Source organism: Anomalospiza imberbis, chromosome 4 (genome assembly GCF_031753505.1).
Source record: "Anomalospiza imberbis isolate Cuckoo-Finch-1a 21T00152 chromosome 4, ASM3175350v1, whole genome shotgun sequence".
In the NCBI taxonomy this organism is placed as follows: Eukaryota; Metazoa; Chordata; class Aves; order Passeriformes; family Viduidae; genus Anomalospiza; species Anomalospiza imberbis.
In genome coordinates, this window is record NC_089684.1 from 47227096 (window position 1) to 47247131 (window position 20036).

At 35.1% G+C, this 20036-nt stretch overlaps 1 protein-coding gene across 6 annotated transcripts in view; it reads left to right on the forward strand.

The window, feature by feature from the left end:
• The window catches only part of FRYL (FRY like transcription coactivator), an 88068-nt gene that overhangs the window by 33870 nt on the left and 34162 nt on the right, over nt 1-20036 (forward strand). For 5 of the 6 annotated variants that reach the window (XM_068188370.1, XM_068188373.1, XM_068188372.1 and 2 more), the window contains 17 exons: nt 671-825; nt 1062-1161; nt 2253-2421; nt 3220-3479; nt 4636-4776; nt 5883-6051; nt 7336-7420; nt 8895-9007; nt 11358-11508; nt 11832-11935; nt 12510-12695; nt 14374-14578; nt 15428-15549; nt 16020-16210; nt 16893-16987; nt 18007-18614; nt 19201-19298. In XM_068188370.1, coding sequence (XP_068044471.1) covers nt 671-825; nt 1062-1161; nt 2253-2421; nt 3220-3479; nt 4636-4776; nt 5883-6051; nt 7336-7420; nt 8895-9007; nt 11358-11508; nt 11832-11935; nt 12510-12695; nt 14374-14578; nt 15428-15549; nt 16020-16210; nt 16893-16987; nt 18007-18614; nt 19201-19298 — 2952 coding nt within the window. The remainder of the gene's footprint in view (nt 1-670; nt 826-1061; nt 1162-2252; nt 2422-3219; nt 3480-4635; nt 4777-5882; nt 6052-7335; nt 7421-8894; nt 9008-11357; nt 11509-11831; nt 11936-12509; nt 12696-14373; nt 14579-15427; nt 15550-16019; nt 16211-16892; nt 16988-18006; nt 18615-19200; nt 19299-20036) is intronic. The other variant, XM_068188371.1, reaches the window with a different exon arrangement.

Sequence of the window (20036 nt, forward strand, 5' to 3'; positions counted from 1 at the left end):
AGGAAAGGACAAGGGGTGAAGCACTGTGTATTGTTTATAAGCTGATCAACCATGTTAAGTTGTAGTAATAAGTCAGGTCTTCCACAGATTTAAAGGAGATGGGATTTTGAACATGAACTCTCGTGAGACTGTAGAGTTCCTTGGGGTCCTTTGGACTTAGTAAGACCAAACTTTTCATCTAAACAGTAAGACAAGCTTTAAAGGTAGGACCTCTATTGTCCTATAATGCTAGGACTACATAAAAATACAGTTCCTGTGGGCTACTTCGGTTCCAGGAAAAGTGCAAGTCTCCGTGCAGATGTATCACTGGAATTCTTGTAATCTGTTTAAATATTTCATTGTATCTAGTGCTTTCAGGGCAGTGTTTCAGTGCAAGACATAAAAATGGTAAATAGCTCAAACTAGCCATGGAACTGAAGGGGGAAAAAAAAAAGTCAGTAGATCTCTAGTTATCTGTGTCAATAATTTATAACTGTGTGCAATTTGAACAGTAAACTGTGATAGAATTAATCTGCTGCCATTTTAGGCTATGGTGTCATTGGTTTTGGATGGAACAGATTTCATGTTCCCAAAGGTTTCAGCTTTCTTCAATAGTTGTTTTCCTATTTTATGCCATTTTGTAAGTTGTTTTTTTTCCTACATTTTTAAATATATATTTACTCTTCCCTAGGTTCACCAGCTAGGCTGTGAGGCAGTCATGCTGCTCTTGGAACTCAATCCTGACCAGAGTAACCTCATGTACTGGGCCGTTGACCGGTGTTACACAGGTTCCAAGCGAGTAGCAGCTGGCTGCTTTAAAGCCATAGCCAGTGTGTTCCAAAACAGGTACTACAGCATTTTTCAAAACTTCCATTTTCAGTGTGCTTTTATGTAGAACTGTGGGTTTTGCTTCCATAGAGAGAAAAGATCATCACTGCTTGTGTGTCTGTGTTCCTAGAGAAACTTCTCAAAATGTTATTCTGTCCCCTATTATATTCCTTGTAAATTAAACTTAAATAAATTCAAATCTTAGAAAACCAAATGTAACTTTATTTCTTTTCATACTTGCCATTTTTTCCTAGGGATTACCAGTGTGATACAGTGACCCTCCTGAATCTGATACTATTTAAAGCAGCTGATTCTACTAGGGCTATCTATGAAGTTGCTATGCAACTATTGCAGGTTTGTAAGCTAATTCTGATTATTATTTTTTTATTTTAAAATAAGGCTAGTCCTATACATTAATAAAAATCTGGTTTTGTTTGGTTGTCTTCAGTAATGAAATACAGTGTTGTTTTTTTTCTTCTCTATTTTAGTACATGGTTAAACCAGATTCTTATCTGGCACAAGTATACTTTCCTGAAAGTCTGTTTCCATGCACCTAAGATCTGTATTTTCATAATACCTGCTTTTTCAAGAAACAACCTAAATCAGGCCTCTCTTGATCTGGCCCTGAAACAGAGTGATATATAGGTCCATATGTTCAAAAGCACCTCAGAGAGAAGCAAATTGCTTCCCAAGCCTTTGCTGTCTGCTGGGGTAGCAGTCAGTTTTCTGATTTTTGCAAAATTACCAAACATTTTTTCATCTGTCTATGTGGAAAGATGACAGTGAAGATCTTGTTACCCACTTAATTTACTTTTGTGTATTCTTTCTGAGATCATTTAGGGGTAAGCTTAAGGTAGCATTAGTGTTTAAAAATCTGTGCTGATAGTAGCTCAGACCTTAAGTCTTGGAGTTTTTTTCAAAGGTTTTTTGGTCAGCTAAATTCAACAGTGAAATCCTCACTGAAATCACACTCTTATTGTTACATTATCCCCATCTTTCTTCTCAAGTGGACACTATGTCTTAAGATCAGCCCAAATTGATTTTTAAAGTATCAGAGTGCTTTAGCCTCCTGCTGCATCTCTACCACATCAAAGATTGTGTTGTTCCAATCTATGTCTCATCTATGAGCAAAAATTGATTTGTTTGCAAATGCAAATGTTAAATAGTATTTCACATTTCATTATAGATAAATTTGTATTTAAGATGGTATTTTTTGGAAGCAGATTTTGGAACTTTAATGCTGGAAACTGATAAAGTGGAATGTATCTTAGCTAGTCTTCTATTAATTTACCACAGGGTTAGCAAATGCTATAGGTGTATGGAGATCTGCACTGATAAGAAACATTAAATGAGAATAGATACATGAATTTAAGAAGTGATTTTTGTATAAAAATTTCTACAGTAGCTCTATACTTAGCTTCAAATTCTGAACATTATTGTTGTAGATTTTGGAACCAAAGATGTTCCGTTATGCTCACAAACTGGAAGTTCAGCGGATGGATGGGGTTTTGGGACAGCCTTCTCCTTTACCACATTTGTATTCTATGTCGTATTATCAACTGTCAGAAGAATTAGCAAGGACTTATCCTGAGCTGACACTTGCTATCTTCTCAGGTACGATTTTAAAACAAAACAAAAAACTTCAAGTCAAAAGCATTGTAGAAAATGTGTCATTCTTATTTTTTAATAACTGATTTATATGTAATTCATTAAAATCAGGGCAACATCATCATATCAAATAGAGACAAGAAAGCCTACTAAGTAACAGTTTTTGTTCACTTGTGTTTGAAATATATTCAAGATGAAAGAACATGCATCAAAAATACTTTTACTGACTTTCTAATAACCATGGAAAATCACATGATAGAAATAATTTGCAATTTTTAAAAAAATCATTCTTTCATTATTCTGTCTAGTGTGTTATTTACTCTAGGTTGCTTAAATACATTATTCTATAGCATTTTTAAACAATTGCAGAATAACAACCTCTTACATCAGTTTTAAAAACAAAACCTACTATGACTAATCTAGCGAAGAACAAATCATAAGTGGTTTTTTGCCAAACTTGGTGCATTTTTTTATGCAATAGGTTTTTCAGTTCCCTACTTCAATTTCAGGAATATATGTACACATACACTCACACACACATATTCATATATATATATATATATATATATATATATATATATATATATATATATATATATACTAAAACGATTTTTTCAACATACTGTTTGTCAGCCGTGTCTTCAGTTAGCTCTGCTGAAGACCGTGGACTTAATCAAAAAAAACATCTGTATCAGCATTACCTTCTATCAGTATGGTGTGCTAGGCTCATGATTGTTGTTATCACCAAGCCAGTTCTCATTATTGGTTTGGAATTCATGTATGTACCTAATTTTTGAATGGCAGAAGTAAGTCAGAGAATCCAAACAGCTCACCCATCTGGGAGACAGGTGATGCTGCATTATCTGCTGCCCTGGATGAACAATATTGAGTTGGTGGACTTGAAACCTTTGCCAACCATTCGTCGGCAAGAGGAAGATGAAGAAGATTCTTTGAAAGACAGAGAAATGATGGTGAACAGTAGGCGATGGCTGCGAGGAGAAGGCTGGGGATCACCGCAGGCTACAGCTATGGTTCTGAACAATCTGATGTACATGACTGCAAAGGTAAAATAAATTACTTACATGCTTGTTTCAGTGGATTGTTCTGTTTAGGATGCAGGAAAATACTGTTCAGAGATATTATGTCACCAAGCTTTTAAGAGTTACCGTTCATATTTGTGGAGGTGCTTTGTATACCCAAACTATACCTTATAATTTTGAGGTATTCCAAGAAATATGTAATATGTAACATTAATGTTATAGTAATTGTTATGTATAGTGACAGTATGTAACTAATGTTTTGCAATATAGATGTCTAGCTGGATAGAGAATACCTAACTGCCTGTGTACCTATTATCTCAAAGTGGAGTTTTGGAATCTTTCTTGATACCAGAGCCTGATAGACTCTCCTTCTTCCTTATCATAGCTACTTCCAACAGAGGAGTATTGCTCACCTGCAATGCTCCTGTCAATGGAGAAGCCTAGTAATGAGAGATCATGTTTTGAACTCTCAATTAAAATTCTTGTCAGTGTGTGGTCCATGGAGTTTTATTCAGTATTGTCAGCAGCTGGGAGACTGGGTCTCTGTTAAATTTCACAGAATTGTTAGAGTTGAAAGGGAGCTCAGGAGATCATCAGCACCAGCCCCCCTGCCAAGGGAGCATGTTACACAGGAACTTGTCTAGGTGGGTTTTTGGTCTCCAGAGAAGGAGGCTTCATGACCTCCCTCTGCAGCCTGTTCCAGTGCTCTGCCACCCTCTATGGAAAGAAATTCTTCTCCATGTTGAAGTGGAACTTCTTGTCTGTTAGTGTATGCCCATTGCTCCTCGTCCTCTCGCTGGGCACCGCCATAAAGCGTCTGGCACCATCCCCTTGGCCTTTGGGATATTAATATGCATTAATGAGACCCCCCCGCCCCCATCTTCTCTACACTAAGAAGGCCCAGCTTCCTCAGTCTAATTAATGTATTATATATCAATGATGTATATAGTATGTACACATATCTTTAGATATATTTTTATACAATTATACCCATAAAAGAAAAAGCTATTTCCAGAGTATGTTTTTAAAAATACATGTGAAAGCATAATTCTGGAAAATTAAAAAGGCAACAGTTTCCTACAAGATTTATGTCTCTTTTTTCTAGAGCCTGTTTCACTTGATCAGTATAGATAATGTTCTCTGATGAAGTTTCAGGACATACATTTATTTTGTTTTCTAGTATGGTGATGAAGTGGCTTGGTCAGAGATAGAAAATGTCTGGACTACTTTGGCAGACAGCTGGCCAAAGAATCTGAAAATAATTTTGCACTTCTTGATCAGTATTTGTGGAGTGAACAGTGAACCCAGCCTTTTGCCTTATGTGAGTATGTGACAGATCTCTCATTGGTGCTTATTGATATTTTAAAAATTATGTCTAGCAGCAAAGATCACCAAATAAAAATGTGAGGTAGGATTTATAGTATCAAAATCTCCACCCTGCATTTTATGACCACTAATTCTATGAATAAATCAAATTCTGTTTGAATTACTTTGGACATCTGTGTCAAAATTACAGAATCAATTTGTCAGTCAATTAAATCAATTAATTTGTCGTTCATGGAATGAATGTAGGACTGTATGAAGACCATAGACATTTTTAGTGATTAAATAATAAAAAATGTAAAATAGTTACTAAAATTCTACATTTATCTTAGCATTTTATTTTCTTTTGTCATAAAAAGAAATTTTAAGAATTTGATAGCTAAACTTAGATTAATTTTATTAAAAGTACATACTGAACAATTTTTCCCATGCTATAATTTAATATATTCCTAAAAACACACAGATAATACAGGAAAATAAAGCATCAGTTATACCCTGTAGAGCATCATTCTTTCATGACCAGTATAATACCAGAAAGCCCCAGCAACCCTCCCAAGCACCCTCAAAACCGATTTTATTTTATGTAAAAATGTATGTGAGAGCACTGCGGGATAGCATGAAGAAAAATATGATAATATGCAGGAAAAGAAATAGTATAGAACAGAACTGTGAAATATCAAAAAGATATTATATCAGAATACATTCATTCCAGTGTTGATCTCAGGTGCTGCTAAAACCTTTGTAGGAAAATCTTTTGCTTAAATAATTTTCAGAAGACATATTTTCAAACTTTATTGTCAGACAACTGGAACTCAAAAGATTTGATTTCTTACTGTTGTGATATATTTCCCATGCTTCCTGCTATTGTCAGCTGGGAAAGCAACTTTGGTTGCATTTAGAACTGAAGTTTCATGTATTGTCACTTGCAGTGCAGGTAGATACTGATTCTAACAAGTTGTGGTATTCAAATATCTTTTTATATATATATGTATTTATATATATATATATATATAAATATATATATGTATTTATATATATATATATATATATATATACACATATACATATATATATATATATATGTGTGTGTGTTTTTTATGGCAGGTAAAGAAAGTAATTGTTTATTTGGGTAGAGACAAAACAATGCAACTACTAGAAGAGCTGGTGAGTGAACTTCAGCTTACAGATCCTGTCAGTTCAGGAGTCACCCATATGGATAATCCACCGTATTACCGCATTACATCCAGTTACAAAATCCCCTCTGTCACCTCAGGTAAGCATTTACTGACTTAAGTAATTTAAACTGTTATTATTGTTAGTTATAAACATGCTGCTATCAATCAGTTAATGCTACTGGAGTGCATTTGTAAATATTCAATAGGAGTGCAAGGTTCTATTTCTAAAAATAAGGTTAAAAATTTGTTTTACAAGACCTGCAGGTTTTGGTGTACCCAGAGTTCTTCCTGAAGAACATCTGATAAGTTCACAAGGGATGTGTTTGTCTTAATATGTGCATCAGACTTCATCTGTGTTCAGAGACCTTGCACTGTTTACCCTTACTGTATGACTTTTATGTCTAGTGAGTAAAACCATGGAGAACATGTGTATAATTTTAAGTCCATCTAAGTTGTTCCTGTTACAGACACAAACTGCATCCATAGGAATTGTTTCAAGAGGATTTAAGTTCACTTACTTAGGGAAATTTATCTAGAAATTATTAACGATAGATCAATCATCAAAACCCCCCCAAAGTGCTGAAAATACCAAGTGTCTACCTCATGCTTCAATCCAAGAACATGCTGGAGAAAAGTAGTCTTGTTTTGGTGGAGTATCCATCTGTCAAATTGAGCTGCAAAAGACACGAATGTGGGGAGGGTATCTAAGAAAGGCCTTAACTTTTGTGATGCAAATTTGTCGATAGTATGAAGCAGCCTGGACCTATCACATGGTGTTACCTGATCACAAGGTGAATGCATTGGTACTTGTTCTTGGAAGTGTTTAAAAAATATTTTAAAAATTTTGGGGCTCTTGCACTTAATGTAATTTAGAATAGCAAAGGCTGGAAGGGTGCAAAATTGCTTCCAATTGGGGCTGTCAGTTCAGTGTGATGCTTGCAAATTTTTCCTAAAAGAAAATTGTTAAAAGCATCACCACGGGCTATTAGGTTTTAATCCTTAATCTGCTTGTGGTTTGAATTAACTGAATAATAAGGTCCAACTATATTTTACAGATTACTATGAGGTGTATAATTCAGGAAAAAGGGAAATAGGTCTCTAGATACCGCTTAAAAATTTTCTACTTAAATTACGTTGAAGAGTTAGTGATTTTTGGAATAGATAACTTTTTTTTCTGGTTAGTGAAATTATGGTAGCAGCTCACAATCCTGTATTGCACGTGAAAGCAGTTTGTATAGCTCAGTTTGTATTTGTGCCAATTGCTGTAGAATAAACCTGATTAGGTCTCTGGGCAAGGACCAGTAAATAAGGGTGATCTTGTAGTGTTTAAGACTACTTTTCCATTTTATTGACCAACCTTTTTCCATGTCCATAATTCACAGGTACCACTTCTAGCAGCAATACAATGGTGGCTCCCACAGATGGCAACCCTGACAGTAAACATATGAAAGACAGTATTGAAGAGAAGTAAGTATCTCCTCAAAGAGCAGTTATTAGTTGAATGACAGGAATTCCTTCTAGGTACTTTAAATACTCCCATCTCAGCAGCTTCAGGTATGTCTTCATTGCAGGGATTACATTCCCTGTAATGTCATGCATGTCAGCAGAACTGGAATACTATTTGGGATTAACAGTAGCAGCCTCAATTGTAGTTTAAACTCCAGGTCAGGCATTGTATAGCTTGCAGCTATATTGTCATTGGTGCCTAAAGTAGGTACTATTGCACTGGACTGTGTGTGTTCACATGAGAACAATTGTACTGTAAGGTGGGGTTGGTGAGACACTGGAACACGTTGCCCAGAAACATGGATGCCCCATCTCTGGAAGTGTTCAAGGCCGGGCTGGACAGGGCTCTGAGCAACCTGGTCTAGTGGAAGGTCTTCCTGCCCATGGCAGGGGGGTTGGAACCAGATGATCTTTAAGGTCCCTTCCAATCCACGTAATTATGTGATTTTTATGACTCGCAGATTGGTTTATTACCTCACTGGAAATGAACAGTGCCTATCTGTTGCTAGTTTATTTTCCTTAACTGGGGTATTTGGATGAGTGGTATGTGTCAAGGTACCTTACAGCTAACTTTAAAACAGATTTCTCCCTCCCTAATTTTTGAGCTATTTAAACATAATCTTTTGGAGAAATTTGGCAGACACTGACTGTGGCTAGTGGAAAGCATACAGTTGATAGAGACTTGGTCAGGCTGTGTACATGGAGCTCAGCAGTAACTGACTGTGGGCATGCTGTCATTTTGTGTTAATATGGATAGCTAACCTTCAAGTGAAAAGGGAGTTGGAGACTCTGTAATTAGCATGAGCAAAAGTGCTCATATGCCATTACTGTAGAGTAGCAACTATGTTCTAAGTTCACAAATGAGTTTCTGACAACTTGTTTGCGATTAATTACAGTTCCGATATAATTTCCCAGTTGGACACTTTCCTTCCTTAGGATAATTATATCAATATAATTAGAATAGGAAATATATTGGTAGAGGCAACCCCAATACTTAAATTAAATTGGGGTGAGCTGTATGATAGTAAATCACAGAAACCTGGAATGCCAGGTGTCATTCAGAATTCAGTCTAGCAAGGCACAGACAAGTAGTTGACTGCTATGGGGGTCACATATGGATTTCCTTATTTTGTTCAAGAGTGAGAAGAACTTATGTAAAATGGTAACAAATATTTTAATGTGCTTAAATGTTAGTGAAAATGATGGAACAGAAATACAATTTATAGTGGATAATCTCTTTGAATCCCCTTACCTGGTGTTGCTTAAGTAGGTATGTCTTACATGGCTGAGGTGCTTTGGCATCATGTCAATTATCTTTGTAAGATGAATTGTTTTTTGTAAAGGAGTTTTACTGAAATACAGTTTTACTGAGAGACCCTGATTAATGTTTGTCACAGAGTGTCAGTTACTAATTCTGCTTTATTTGCACCTACAGCTACGCACACCTAGACATCTACAGCGGGTTGAACAGCAACTTAAACCGCCAGCACCACAGACTGGAATCTCGCTACAGCAGCAGCTCTGGAGGATCATATGAAGAGGAAAAAAGTAATATTCGTTATTTTAAAATATTTCTATGAATAGCACACAGAATTTTCACAAGTTAATACTTCTGAAGGTTGTGGAACATAAAGAAATTAGCATTATCAGTATTTTTTGCATAAGCCTATTAAAATCAGTGTTTTTTTAATCTTCCTCCATCTTAATACTTATGCTGTTGAAGTCTAGCATACATTTGATTGCAATAAAATATTCAAGGAAGATGATATGCTTTATTCTTTCTATTGTCCTCTGGAATGAGTTGTGAACATCTTCCTAAATGAAATGGTTTTACTCTATTTCCTTTGACAGTTAGGCACAAGAAACAGAGATGAGCAGGATGAAGATGAGATTTAAAAAAAGGTGATGAAAAAGAAGTTTTTTAAAAAAAAGAAAATTACAAGTAATTGTTCTTTTAAAGGATAGCATTCCTTGGGTTATTTACAAAAAAAAGTACTAAATTTTTTTGAAACCTTAGCAAAGGAAAATATAGCAGGGAAAAAGGTTCTCTTTATGTACATCTAATTTCCAAGATTGTTCTGAAAATGTGTTTTGGGTTATTTTTTGTGATCTATGTTTGGGTTTTTTTCTGAGATGCAGAGGTGTGGAAAGAGGTAACAATTTCTTCTGAAACTCCATTATGCATTTGGAAAGATTTCCTTAAGAGAGGCTTATTAACTATGGCTACTTTTTTGACAATGCCTAAGATGCAAATCACCATGGCAGTGCTATGGAAAGCGAAAAAGATGGTGCAGTCAGGCAAAAATGAGGACAGTAAATGATGTGTTACATTAGTGGGTTCTGTATGCTTGGTCAGAGGAGTTGATTGACTGAAACTCTTGTTTCAGCTAACAGGTTGTTAGTAATTTAAATGATTTGTACTTCACCCTGCATGGGATAATCAGATATATTTCAGTCGTGGAAGTGGTCCCTTGCAGCTTTTCTTCTTCTTTGCTCCGGTCTAAGTTTGCAGACTTAGGTTTCACTCATTTTTTTTTATTGACCATTGATTTCACTACCGGTGTTTGGGTATGTTACAGCACACAGTACGACACTGCCTTTTCCTTAATTTTCTTGTGTGACTGAACAACAGGAGGTGAACTTCTGCATTTTGAGCTTTAGATGTCAATATGGAACCTATCCTGTCCATGCTGTATTGAAGCAACAAGAGTCCATTAGGATCTTCTAATGCAGTCTTCAATGACTGATTCTTTGCACTCTGTGATTAGAGTGAATGTATGGTTCTTACTCCCTCTCTCAAGTAGGTGAAACCTAATGTCCTCTACAGAGATTGTTGTATGGGCTGGACATACTAAGGCAGAATCTGCTAAACTTGGGGTCAGTAACAGGTTAGTTTCTTCTGGTCAGCCAGAGTTTATTACTGCATGGGTAGGGGTTATGCAGAATCACAGCTGCAGTCAGTTTTGGAATTGTTTGAGGTTTGTGATACCAACAGTGAGTATCCTGAACTAGATGGTATTTCGCATGTTCCATCTGTAAGGAGTTTGTCACTTCCAGTGGAGAAGGTGATAATGGGATGATACATGTATGAACATCTGAAACTTCTGCAACTATACTTCCAAACAGAGTTGGTAGAATCACTGAAACATTGAACTGTTCAGGCAGTTTCCTTGTTTCTTGTCTTGACTGATAGTTCTGAAGTCCAAAACAACTTTTAAACCAGAAAAATATTTTGGGTGTGTTAACACAATATACTGTCATACCAAACAGCTGATATTTTTCTTGCACTTTTGAAGCTTGTTAAATAAAAAACTAGATGTCTTTCTGTGCTTTCTTGACAAATTTACTGATTTTCTGAGCAGTAACTTTTATCAACCAGTGGGATTGGGCTATGCTGTTGTAATAGTGGCAATTTCCAAGTTACCCATGGATCAGGCCGGCATTATCTGGCAGATAGCACTGGTGGGGTTTTGCTGTGAGACCTATAAAGATGTGCTCTTGAGGAATACTTCCTTAGCTTATAATGATTGCTCTTCAAGGTGAGTTCATTTAAATCTTAGGACACAGCCTTAATTAACTCTCTATCTGGCGTAAGGTTTGAAATTCAAGGAAATTACATCAGGTCACTTCGCCTTTTATCATAAGATTTATGAACCTATTCAAAAACATCTTGCTCTGTTATGTGTGTAAATTCTGTAGAATCATCCGTATATTAAAAGAAATAACACTTTTTTTCTTTTAAAAAACTGTGTCCAGCTACTGCTGTTTACAGCTGGCTCCCCTTCCCCTCTCCTAGATCTCAACTTTTCAAGAATTTAAAAATATTTCTTCAGAAGACTGTAACATACAGAAATATGCATTGTAAATATATTTCTGGTTTAATTTTCTGTTGCGTTAGGTGATTCAATGCCTCTGTATTCCAACTGGCGGTTGAAGGTGATGGAGCACAATCAAGGAGAGCCTCTCCCTTTCCCACCTTCTGGAGGTTGCTGGTCACCCCTGGTGGATTACTTACCTGAAACTTCTCCTCCGGGCATGTCACTTCACAGGTAGCTGTTTTAGCAGCAGTTCATTATGTTTTCTTTTGTGTTGCACAAATACAGTTGAAGATAGTAGATTTAAGGGCAGTTGATAATAGATTTGTTTTCTGTGGGTTTACTTGCAGGTCTAGCAATTTAAGATTATTCAAGTTTTTAATCTGGAGGATTAAAGTGTTTCTATTTTTATTATGAGTGTTCATCTTTTCCCTTATAACACAGCTTTGTCAATGTTTATAGACTGAAGAATACAAGTTAGAAGCATATGAAACTCTTTGCAGCTCTTCATGAAGTTCTTGTAACATTCTTCTGACATACTTTTTTTTTTTTTTTAGATGCAATATAGCAGTGATTCTTTTGACTGATTTGATAGTTGACCACAGTGTAAAGGTGGAATGGGGAGGATACTTGCATCTTTTGCTTCATGCAATTTTTATAGGTAACTAACTTACATAAATACTTATAGCAACTTGAGGAATTCTCAGCTGTTCTTTTTGATACTTAAATTAATTTTTGCCATTGTATTGAAATCCCATTAATTTGATAATATTTACAATAATTTAAAAAATTCAATTAAATGTCTTTCAGCTTAATTAGTATAACAAAGATTTTTTTTTGGAGTTGTTTTAAAGCACTTTGTTTAGGAGTCACTTTTACCTCTTGTAGAAGACACAGTAAAATTCAGTAAAAGCACTTTCTGTTTCTAAGTGTAATAATTTTCATACAGAGCACAAATGAAGTTCTTACTTAAAATTCTTCTTACCTAAAATTACATTGTATTTTAACCTTGCATGGGATTATCAAATATATTTTAGTCTGATCAACATACAGTTAGTTAAGCTATATGCTGTTGTTTCTATATTGAAACATTGAAAAAATATTGTTTAGAGAATTTTATATCTGTTACTTGGTAAAGTATAACAGACCAGTTTGAATACTGCTATTTTTCAAATAATGTACTTCATCATGCCCTTGGAATATCATAAAGCCTTGCTGTTTTCCTTTTGTGTTAGGTTTTGACCATGGTCACCCTGAAGTCTATGAGCATTGTAAACGACTACTTTTGCATCTACTGATAGTGATGGGCTCTGGCAGTAATGTCCAATCTGTTGCTTCTGTCCTGCTCAGAAACAGAGAGTTCAATGAGTCCAGGGTGCTTACTGTCAAGCAAACTACCCATTTAGATTACACTTTCACAGGTATGGTTTTGATTTATTACATGTTGCCTGTTTAAATGACATGGGAAGTTATCTCTTCTTACAGGCATTATTAAGATTTCTGTTGTTTGTAATATTTTCCTGAGGTCTTGGCATTAAAATGTATTTCTTTGGATTTTAATGAAGCCAATATGAATAGAGTTCTCGTTGGCACTTTGTGCTTATTCATTAAAGTAGGGAGCACAGTTGTATGATGAATAGTAGTGGAAATCAAAGAGGGAGCTCTATGTTTTGGAACTTTATTACAGCAGTTTTCATGATGCCTTTGAAAATAAAAACCGAGAAGATACATCTCTTACTTGTTTATAGCAAGTTAAAATTTCCAAGTTTTGTCAGCTGTCATTGCATTCTTTATTAGCTATCAAAATATTTTTTAGATACTACTTTTAAATATTCCCCTTAACTTTACAATATTGTAATTATACAGTATACTTTATTTTTCTATGTATCTCTTTATGAAGGGAATATTTTGATGGTGAGACTGTATTGTAGTTTCTATGGGAATAGTTCTTTGTGGTTTTCTTTAATTTAGTATTTCATATAATTTCAGTAGGTGGCAGCATATTGCCATACAGTTGTTTGTTCTCTTTTGTTCACATCAGCAATGGTTTTATTATTTAGCAAAAGTAGTTGTCTGATTTGTGAATTTGGTTTTTTGTAGCAATGAGGAATTAAGTTCCACCGTGTATAGTGGAAGGATTGTTTTATAGGAATCTGTTCAGCAGAACTTTAATGGTTCATGTACACAGTGGCATATACAAACCATTCCCTTCCTAATCTTTAAGGGCTTGGATAAAACTGTCTAAAAATGACACAATAAAAACAAAGATGTGTGATAGAGACTAGAATGAGGTCAGCATCAAACATTTCCAGCTAGGGATTAGGATAAGGTGTTTACAGGTATGCATGCCTAGCACAAGGTTGGACAAGCTAATTTTAAATTTTATTTGAGCTGGCTAAATTCAAATACCTCAGTCCAAACTCTGTGATTCTATAGTGAAAATTTGTGGCGGGTCAGTGAGTCTTAAGCTTATTTAAATACAAGTGTTACAGTCAAAGGCCCTGCCAGTTTTCCTTGGTAGTTTACTTTCCCTCAGCCCTTCATAGATGGATAGAAGGGCAATGTGAGGAGTCACTGCAGTTGTATTTTATTGCCACATGATTCTTTATGTGGAAGAGAAAAATCTGACTGACTTCACAGAAATTGTGCAGCCACAGGGGTTCTGCTTAGAGTCCCTTCACTAGATAATACTTAGTGTTCACTGGTTTCAAGTACTGTGAGTTACTCTGGGGCTGGGTTTTACCAAAAAATGTCTACTCATTAGTAAGAAATAGTCTTTATAATTTTTTTAATTAAGTTGAGATTCCTCAGAAGCTGATGAGCTCTGATACTATTAGTACAAAATCAAGGGTAATACAGGGGTTTTAAAAAGGGATCTAGCAGTTCTCAATTAAAGTTCATATAAGTTATGTGAGGAATTTGCATATATAAGACTTGTTGGTTTCATTGAAATTATTGCATCCATTAATTTATTCTCTTTTAAGTATTCTCATTACATGTACTAAGTTACTGATCTTTTTAGAGGGCTATTTTTTCTTTTTGTATATTTAATATTAACTGTCATCTTAAAAGTGCATAATCATCTTGTTTCAATTTCAGCAGGTGTTCATGATTTTATACCTGATTACCAGCCCTCCCCAATGACAGACTCAGGGCTTAGTTCAAGTTCTACCTCTTCTAGCATCAGTTTAGGAAATACAAGTGCTGCCATTTCTCAACTGCACACCACAATCCTCAATGAGGTTGACATTTCAGTAGAGCAGGATGAAAAAGTGAAAACTCTTATAGAATTTATTACCTCAAGGTAAGATTTCAGTTTTTATTTTTGTCAAGATTTTTTTGAAAAATGGCAAACCTCTGTTTAACATCATGTTGTCTAATTCTTCCTCTGTTTTATCACCAGTAAATGTTTTTATTTCATACACATATGAAAAGCTCTAACTTTTCAACACTTCCAGAGAATTTTGACCAGCCTTTCAAGACTTGTCTGTTTAAAACCATTTTGCCATGTTTCACTCTGAATTAGAGCAGGAATACATTGAGATGATTGGAGAGCTGCAAGATTTGTGTGCAGTTTAGGGGATTATCTAGTAGTAGACAGCTGAGTATTCAAAAATTATGAATTCATTGCACAGAACACCGGTAAAATCATCCACATTTGTGCACTTTGTATGGTAGTTTATATTAAGGCTTCAGGATGGTGTTAATCTGAAATCCTACCTGTTTCTCCCTGCTTTGATACTTTTGCTTTACTTCAGCCTAAATTTATAATAGTATGGCGTATTGATGGAAAGGAATTGGGAAGAAAGGAAGTTAGGAAGTGCATAATGGTGGTAGTTGTACTGGTTCTTTCTTAGAGAACTATCTATTATACTGTAACTATACCAGAGAACATCTCTTCCATCTTCTTACCGACTTATTTCAGTTGGAACTGATATACTGCTTTTCACTTTGTCTTAACTTCTTATATATTGTATAATATTGGTCAGTTGTCAAAATTCTTTCTGATTCGTGCCTGTACTACTAGATGGTTTCTTTTATGTGGCACATAGATTCTTTTGCAATTAGCCTTATGGTTTAAATTTCATTTAAATAGTATTAAGGACAAAGGCTGCATTTTATAGACTGTTTACTCTATTTTTATATTTTTTAGGAAAAGAGGCCCACTTTGGAATCATGAAGACGTTTCAGCCAAGAACCCTAATATAAAGAGTGCTGAACAGTTAACTGTGTTTTTAAAGCATGTGGTATCTATATTTAAACAGTCTAGCTCAGGTATGTTAGAAAACAGACAATACATGATCCAATTGCAAGACTGCAAACTAAATAAATACTTTTTAATGCATGTAAACACATAGGTTATCTATAAAATCACTCTAGGAAATTACTGCTTCTAAATAATAGTTTTCTTGTATATTGCTCACTTCAGTTCATGTTTCTATTATGACAGATTTAAATATAATTGTTTAAGAATGAGATAAAACATCTTATTCATTTATTGTGAACACTTAATATTCTAATCATAAATGTTTTATTGTCTACAAGTCTCTCTAGCATTAAGTATTTGGAATACATATTTATATTCCTGTGAAGATTTTTGAGCCTTATACTTCTTGAGAAAAATGTAAAGGATGTGAAAATATTTTAAATTTGGGAATGACTTTGCCAATTTACTCTTCAGTAAATTCAAGTGGATTTGTTTTTTTATAAAGCAGTGTTGCTTGAATATTTATTTGCCTTACTAGGAGGATATCCATTGGAACATCGTCTCAGTGAAGTTGCTTTGCAAACTGCTCTTTCGTGCTCCTCTCGCCATTATGCTGGGAGGTCCTTTCAGATTTTCAGGGCTCTGAAGCAGCCTCTCACTCCATCTACACTTTCCGATGTTCTCTCCAGACTAGTAGAAACTGTTGGAGATGCAGGAGAAGAAGCTCAGGTATTTGAAATTTTGTCCCCACTTTATTAGAAAGCGAAGTCTGCATAAATGATGTGTGTGCATTATGAGCAAAATTTAAAAGCGTTGTTTTATTCAGATGTTTTTTATTTTTAAGCATTTAAAATATGAAACAGTTTTAATCGTGGTACTTCCTGAATTCCACCTAATTAACTGAGGGAAAGTTGTGCACATTCTCTTCTACAGCAATAGGCTCTTTCAGAGAATTTGGTATGTGTGTTTCCTGTAGACACCATCTCTTTCATTGTTAGAGAATACTGGGATCAGCCATACAAGAAATTATTTTTGTTTTCTTTTGTTAAGAACTTTACCTGATAAAGTGTTAACAGTCATTCAACTTAGTGTCATTGTACATCTTAAGAGTGAATCAAATCCTTTAATACTGCAAAATTAGTCTGAATGACTTTATCCTTCAATACATCCTTAAAAAATAATGCAAACCAGAATTAATTCAGTAAATGCTTTTAAATAAATTGAAGTTTTTCCTTGTCTTGAAGCTGTACTGCTAAATTGAGCTGTCTTATGAGGATTGTGTTCTAATTTAAGCATGAAATAATTTAGTTACTGAGACTGATTTTATATTTTTAAATTACTACTTAGTAGATTTTCTGTGATCTTCCTTGTGCATATTGCATAATTTATAATGGCTTGTGGCTTTCCCCAGGGTTTTGTCATAGAGCTGCTTTTGACTTTAGAATCTGCTATTGATACATTGGCTGAAACCATGAAACATTATGATCTGCTTTCTGCCCTTTCTCAGTAAGTTCTTTTATTAGTCAGTCTTCATTATGCATTTTTGTACATCTGAATTATTAAAAATCTGTATTATAAATGTAATGAAATAATTACTTGTTGCCTTTGCAGAATAATTGTATCCATATAGCAAAATTGCTTGCTGTGGTATGTTTTTATCATTCTGCCTCAAGCAAAACTTGTAATAATCTCGATTTCCTGAAAAGAATATCTTATTGCCTTTCTGATTTACCCTCTTGGGTTCAATTTAATTTTGTGAAAAAGGTTTACAAGGAGTTCCTTATGGCTCAGTTCTGAAATATTGTCAGTTCTTCTTAAACTTCTTGAATTTAAAGGCTCTACAAATGTTGGTCTGTCTTAGGCCTCAAGTTTGTTGTCCCTCTATAAGAGGTGTAAGTGACCAGTCTGAGTCATTAGTGTGTCTCATTACAGTTTGAGTGGTTACCTTGATGACTTTTTATCAAACTGAAAAAAAATATCCCTAAATGTACAGACATCTGTATTTGTTTGACTTCCTTGCAAAGTTTTTGAAAACACTGAGATTTCTAGGAATATGTTCCATTTCTCGGTATCAGAATAGGAAGGTGTTGAGTTTCTTTCCTAGGTCAGATACCTCAGACAAATACATGGTAATAATTGTATTAATTCATTCATTTCCCTACTTTTATCGCATCTTTAAATAAGTTGGGATGCTGGATCATCACTTACACATAATCTTTTACATGCTATGGGCTAATTTTTCCAATTTTGCTGTAATTTTTATGGTGTTCTGGATTGTAGCAAATAGATTTGGTAGAAAAGATAACAGGATGCTACAATCTTGACTTTATATCATAAGGATATTTTAATAATAAATACAGAAATCCTGTATTTACAGGTATTATAATACTCTTAGGGTGATGAACCAGAGTATTCACTGCATGTGTATGTGATTAGTGTAGCATCTTTCTTCCTTTTTTCTAAATTCTTTGATATTGAAGTATTTAGCATGTAGCAGCAATATGTAATACTGATTTTTGTTTTAGAACCTCATACCATGATTCTGTGATGGGAAACAAGTATGCAGCTAATAGGAAAAGCACTGGACAGATAAATCTAAGCACAAGTCCCATCAATAGTGGCAGTTGTTTGGGATACTACAGCAATACAAGGAGTAATTCCTTGAGACTGAATTTTATCAGCGAGCGGAGAGGCGACCGGCGACGGAGCAACACACTGGATATAATGGATGGAAGGATAAATCATGGTGGAAGTTTGGCAAGGACTAGAAGCCTTTCCTCCCTGAGAGAGGGAGGGATGTATGATGTGCAGCCTACTACTGACCCTGTCAACTTGATGGCCACCATATTTTGGATTGCAGCTTCGTTGCTGGAGTCAGATTATGAGTATGAATATCTTCTGGCTCTCAAGCTACTCAACAAGCTTCTTATTCACATGCCTCTGGATAAATCAGAGAGTCGGGAAAAGATAGAAGAGGTGCAGAATAAACTGAAATGGAATAACTTTCCAGGCCTTCAGCAGCTTTTTCTGAAAGGCTTTACTTCAGCTTCTACACAAGAAATGACAGTTCATCTGCTCAGTAAACTTATCACAATTTCCCGGCATGCTTTGGTGGATCCTTCTCAGTTAGCAGGTATCTTTAGTAAATATGTGATAAAAATACATTTTTTCATCAAATTAAGTGGAGTCAAAAAACAGTAGTAATTGTGCATTTGCCTTAAAGAAACACTTCCATTAAATGCTTTCTGCAGTTGTCCATATTACACTGCTACGTAGTGGGAATACGTTACAGACTATGATTATCTCACAAGCACAACTGCATGTAAACTTTATGCATTGACTATTTTTTGCAAGTAAGTTTTAAGAGCTGTGTATTTTTTTTCATGGTCTTGTGCTAACTAGCTCAATTAGCACTATTTACACAGTTTTAGAAACAATGTGACATAGTGCCTAAAACTATCCAGTTTCATGGTAGTTTTGCTTAATTGCTCCAGTGATGATTTTATTTTCATTGTGCATTTTTATACCTAACACAGACATACCTATATACATTGTTCATACATACATACTTAGGTAAATGTATGTGTATATAATTTAGATATCTGTGTGAAAGTATGAGTCATGCTGTCAGAATTTTAAATACTGGCTAACTTAACATTAAATTAAGTCATATAAAAAACCTTAGAGGCTCATATAACTCTGTTTATGTATGTGTTTAGGATTTCCCCTAAATATCTTGTGCCTACTTCCTCATCTGATACAACATTTTGATAACCCAACTCAGTTTTGTAAAGAAACAGCTGACAGGATAGCAAAGGTATGTAACGTGATGCTTGGAGAAGTATCCCGGAGGATATATATACCGGCATTGTTTCTGTATTTTTGGGGTCTCTTATGTAATACTTCTATGTGATTCTAATAGCAGTAACATACACGTAACTATAAGAGGTCATATTTTGAAGATGTGATCCAGTCAAATGTATATAGCTAGACCTTGTATCAACCCCTGAGTTTGTTTGTCAATGAAAAAACACATTTAGTTTATTCTGTAGAATTTAGATTTCAAGAACAAATTTTCTTACCAATTATATCAATTACTTTTTCTTACTTGTCTCATTTTTCTACTCGGAATTTTGAATGTCAACCTAATCACGTTTTAAGCATGTTTCTTAATTTTCTTATGGGAAGGAAGTGATTCTTACTGGTAGAGAAGAAAAGGTTGTATGTTCTTTCTATTACTGGTACACAGTAAAATACACCTTGAAATGTTTCTGAACCGTAGTGGCTGTTACAGCAGTACGTGGTGCACACCAGCTGTTGTCAGCCAGGATGGTGCTGCACCGGCCTGACTGAGTCTTTCTTTTAAGGAAGAATGTGGAAAGCGGAATAGAAAAGAGCTGTCTGGCACAGGAGATGCAGGCATACACCTCTGGCTGCTCAGGCTGTGGCATGTGAACCACTAAACCACTGAAGCTGGGCACAGGCTGACTCAAAGAGTATGTGCCTGATGCAAGTGCAGAAATCACTGCTGCCCTTAAATACTTGTATTACTCTA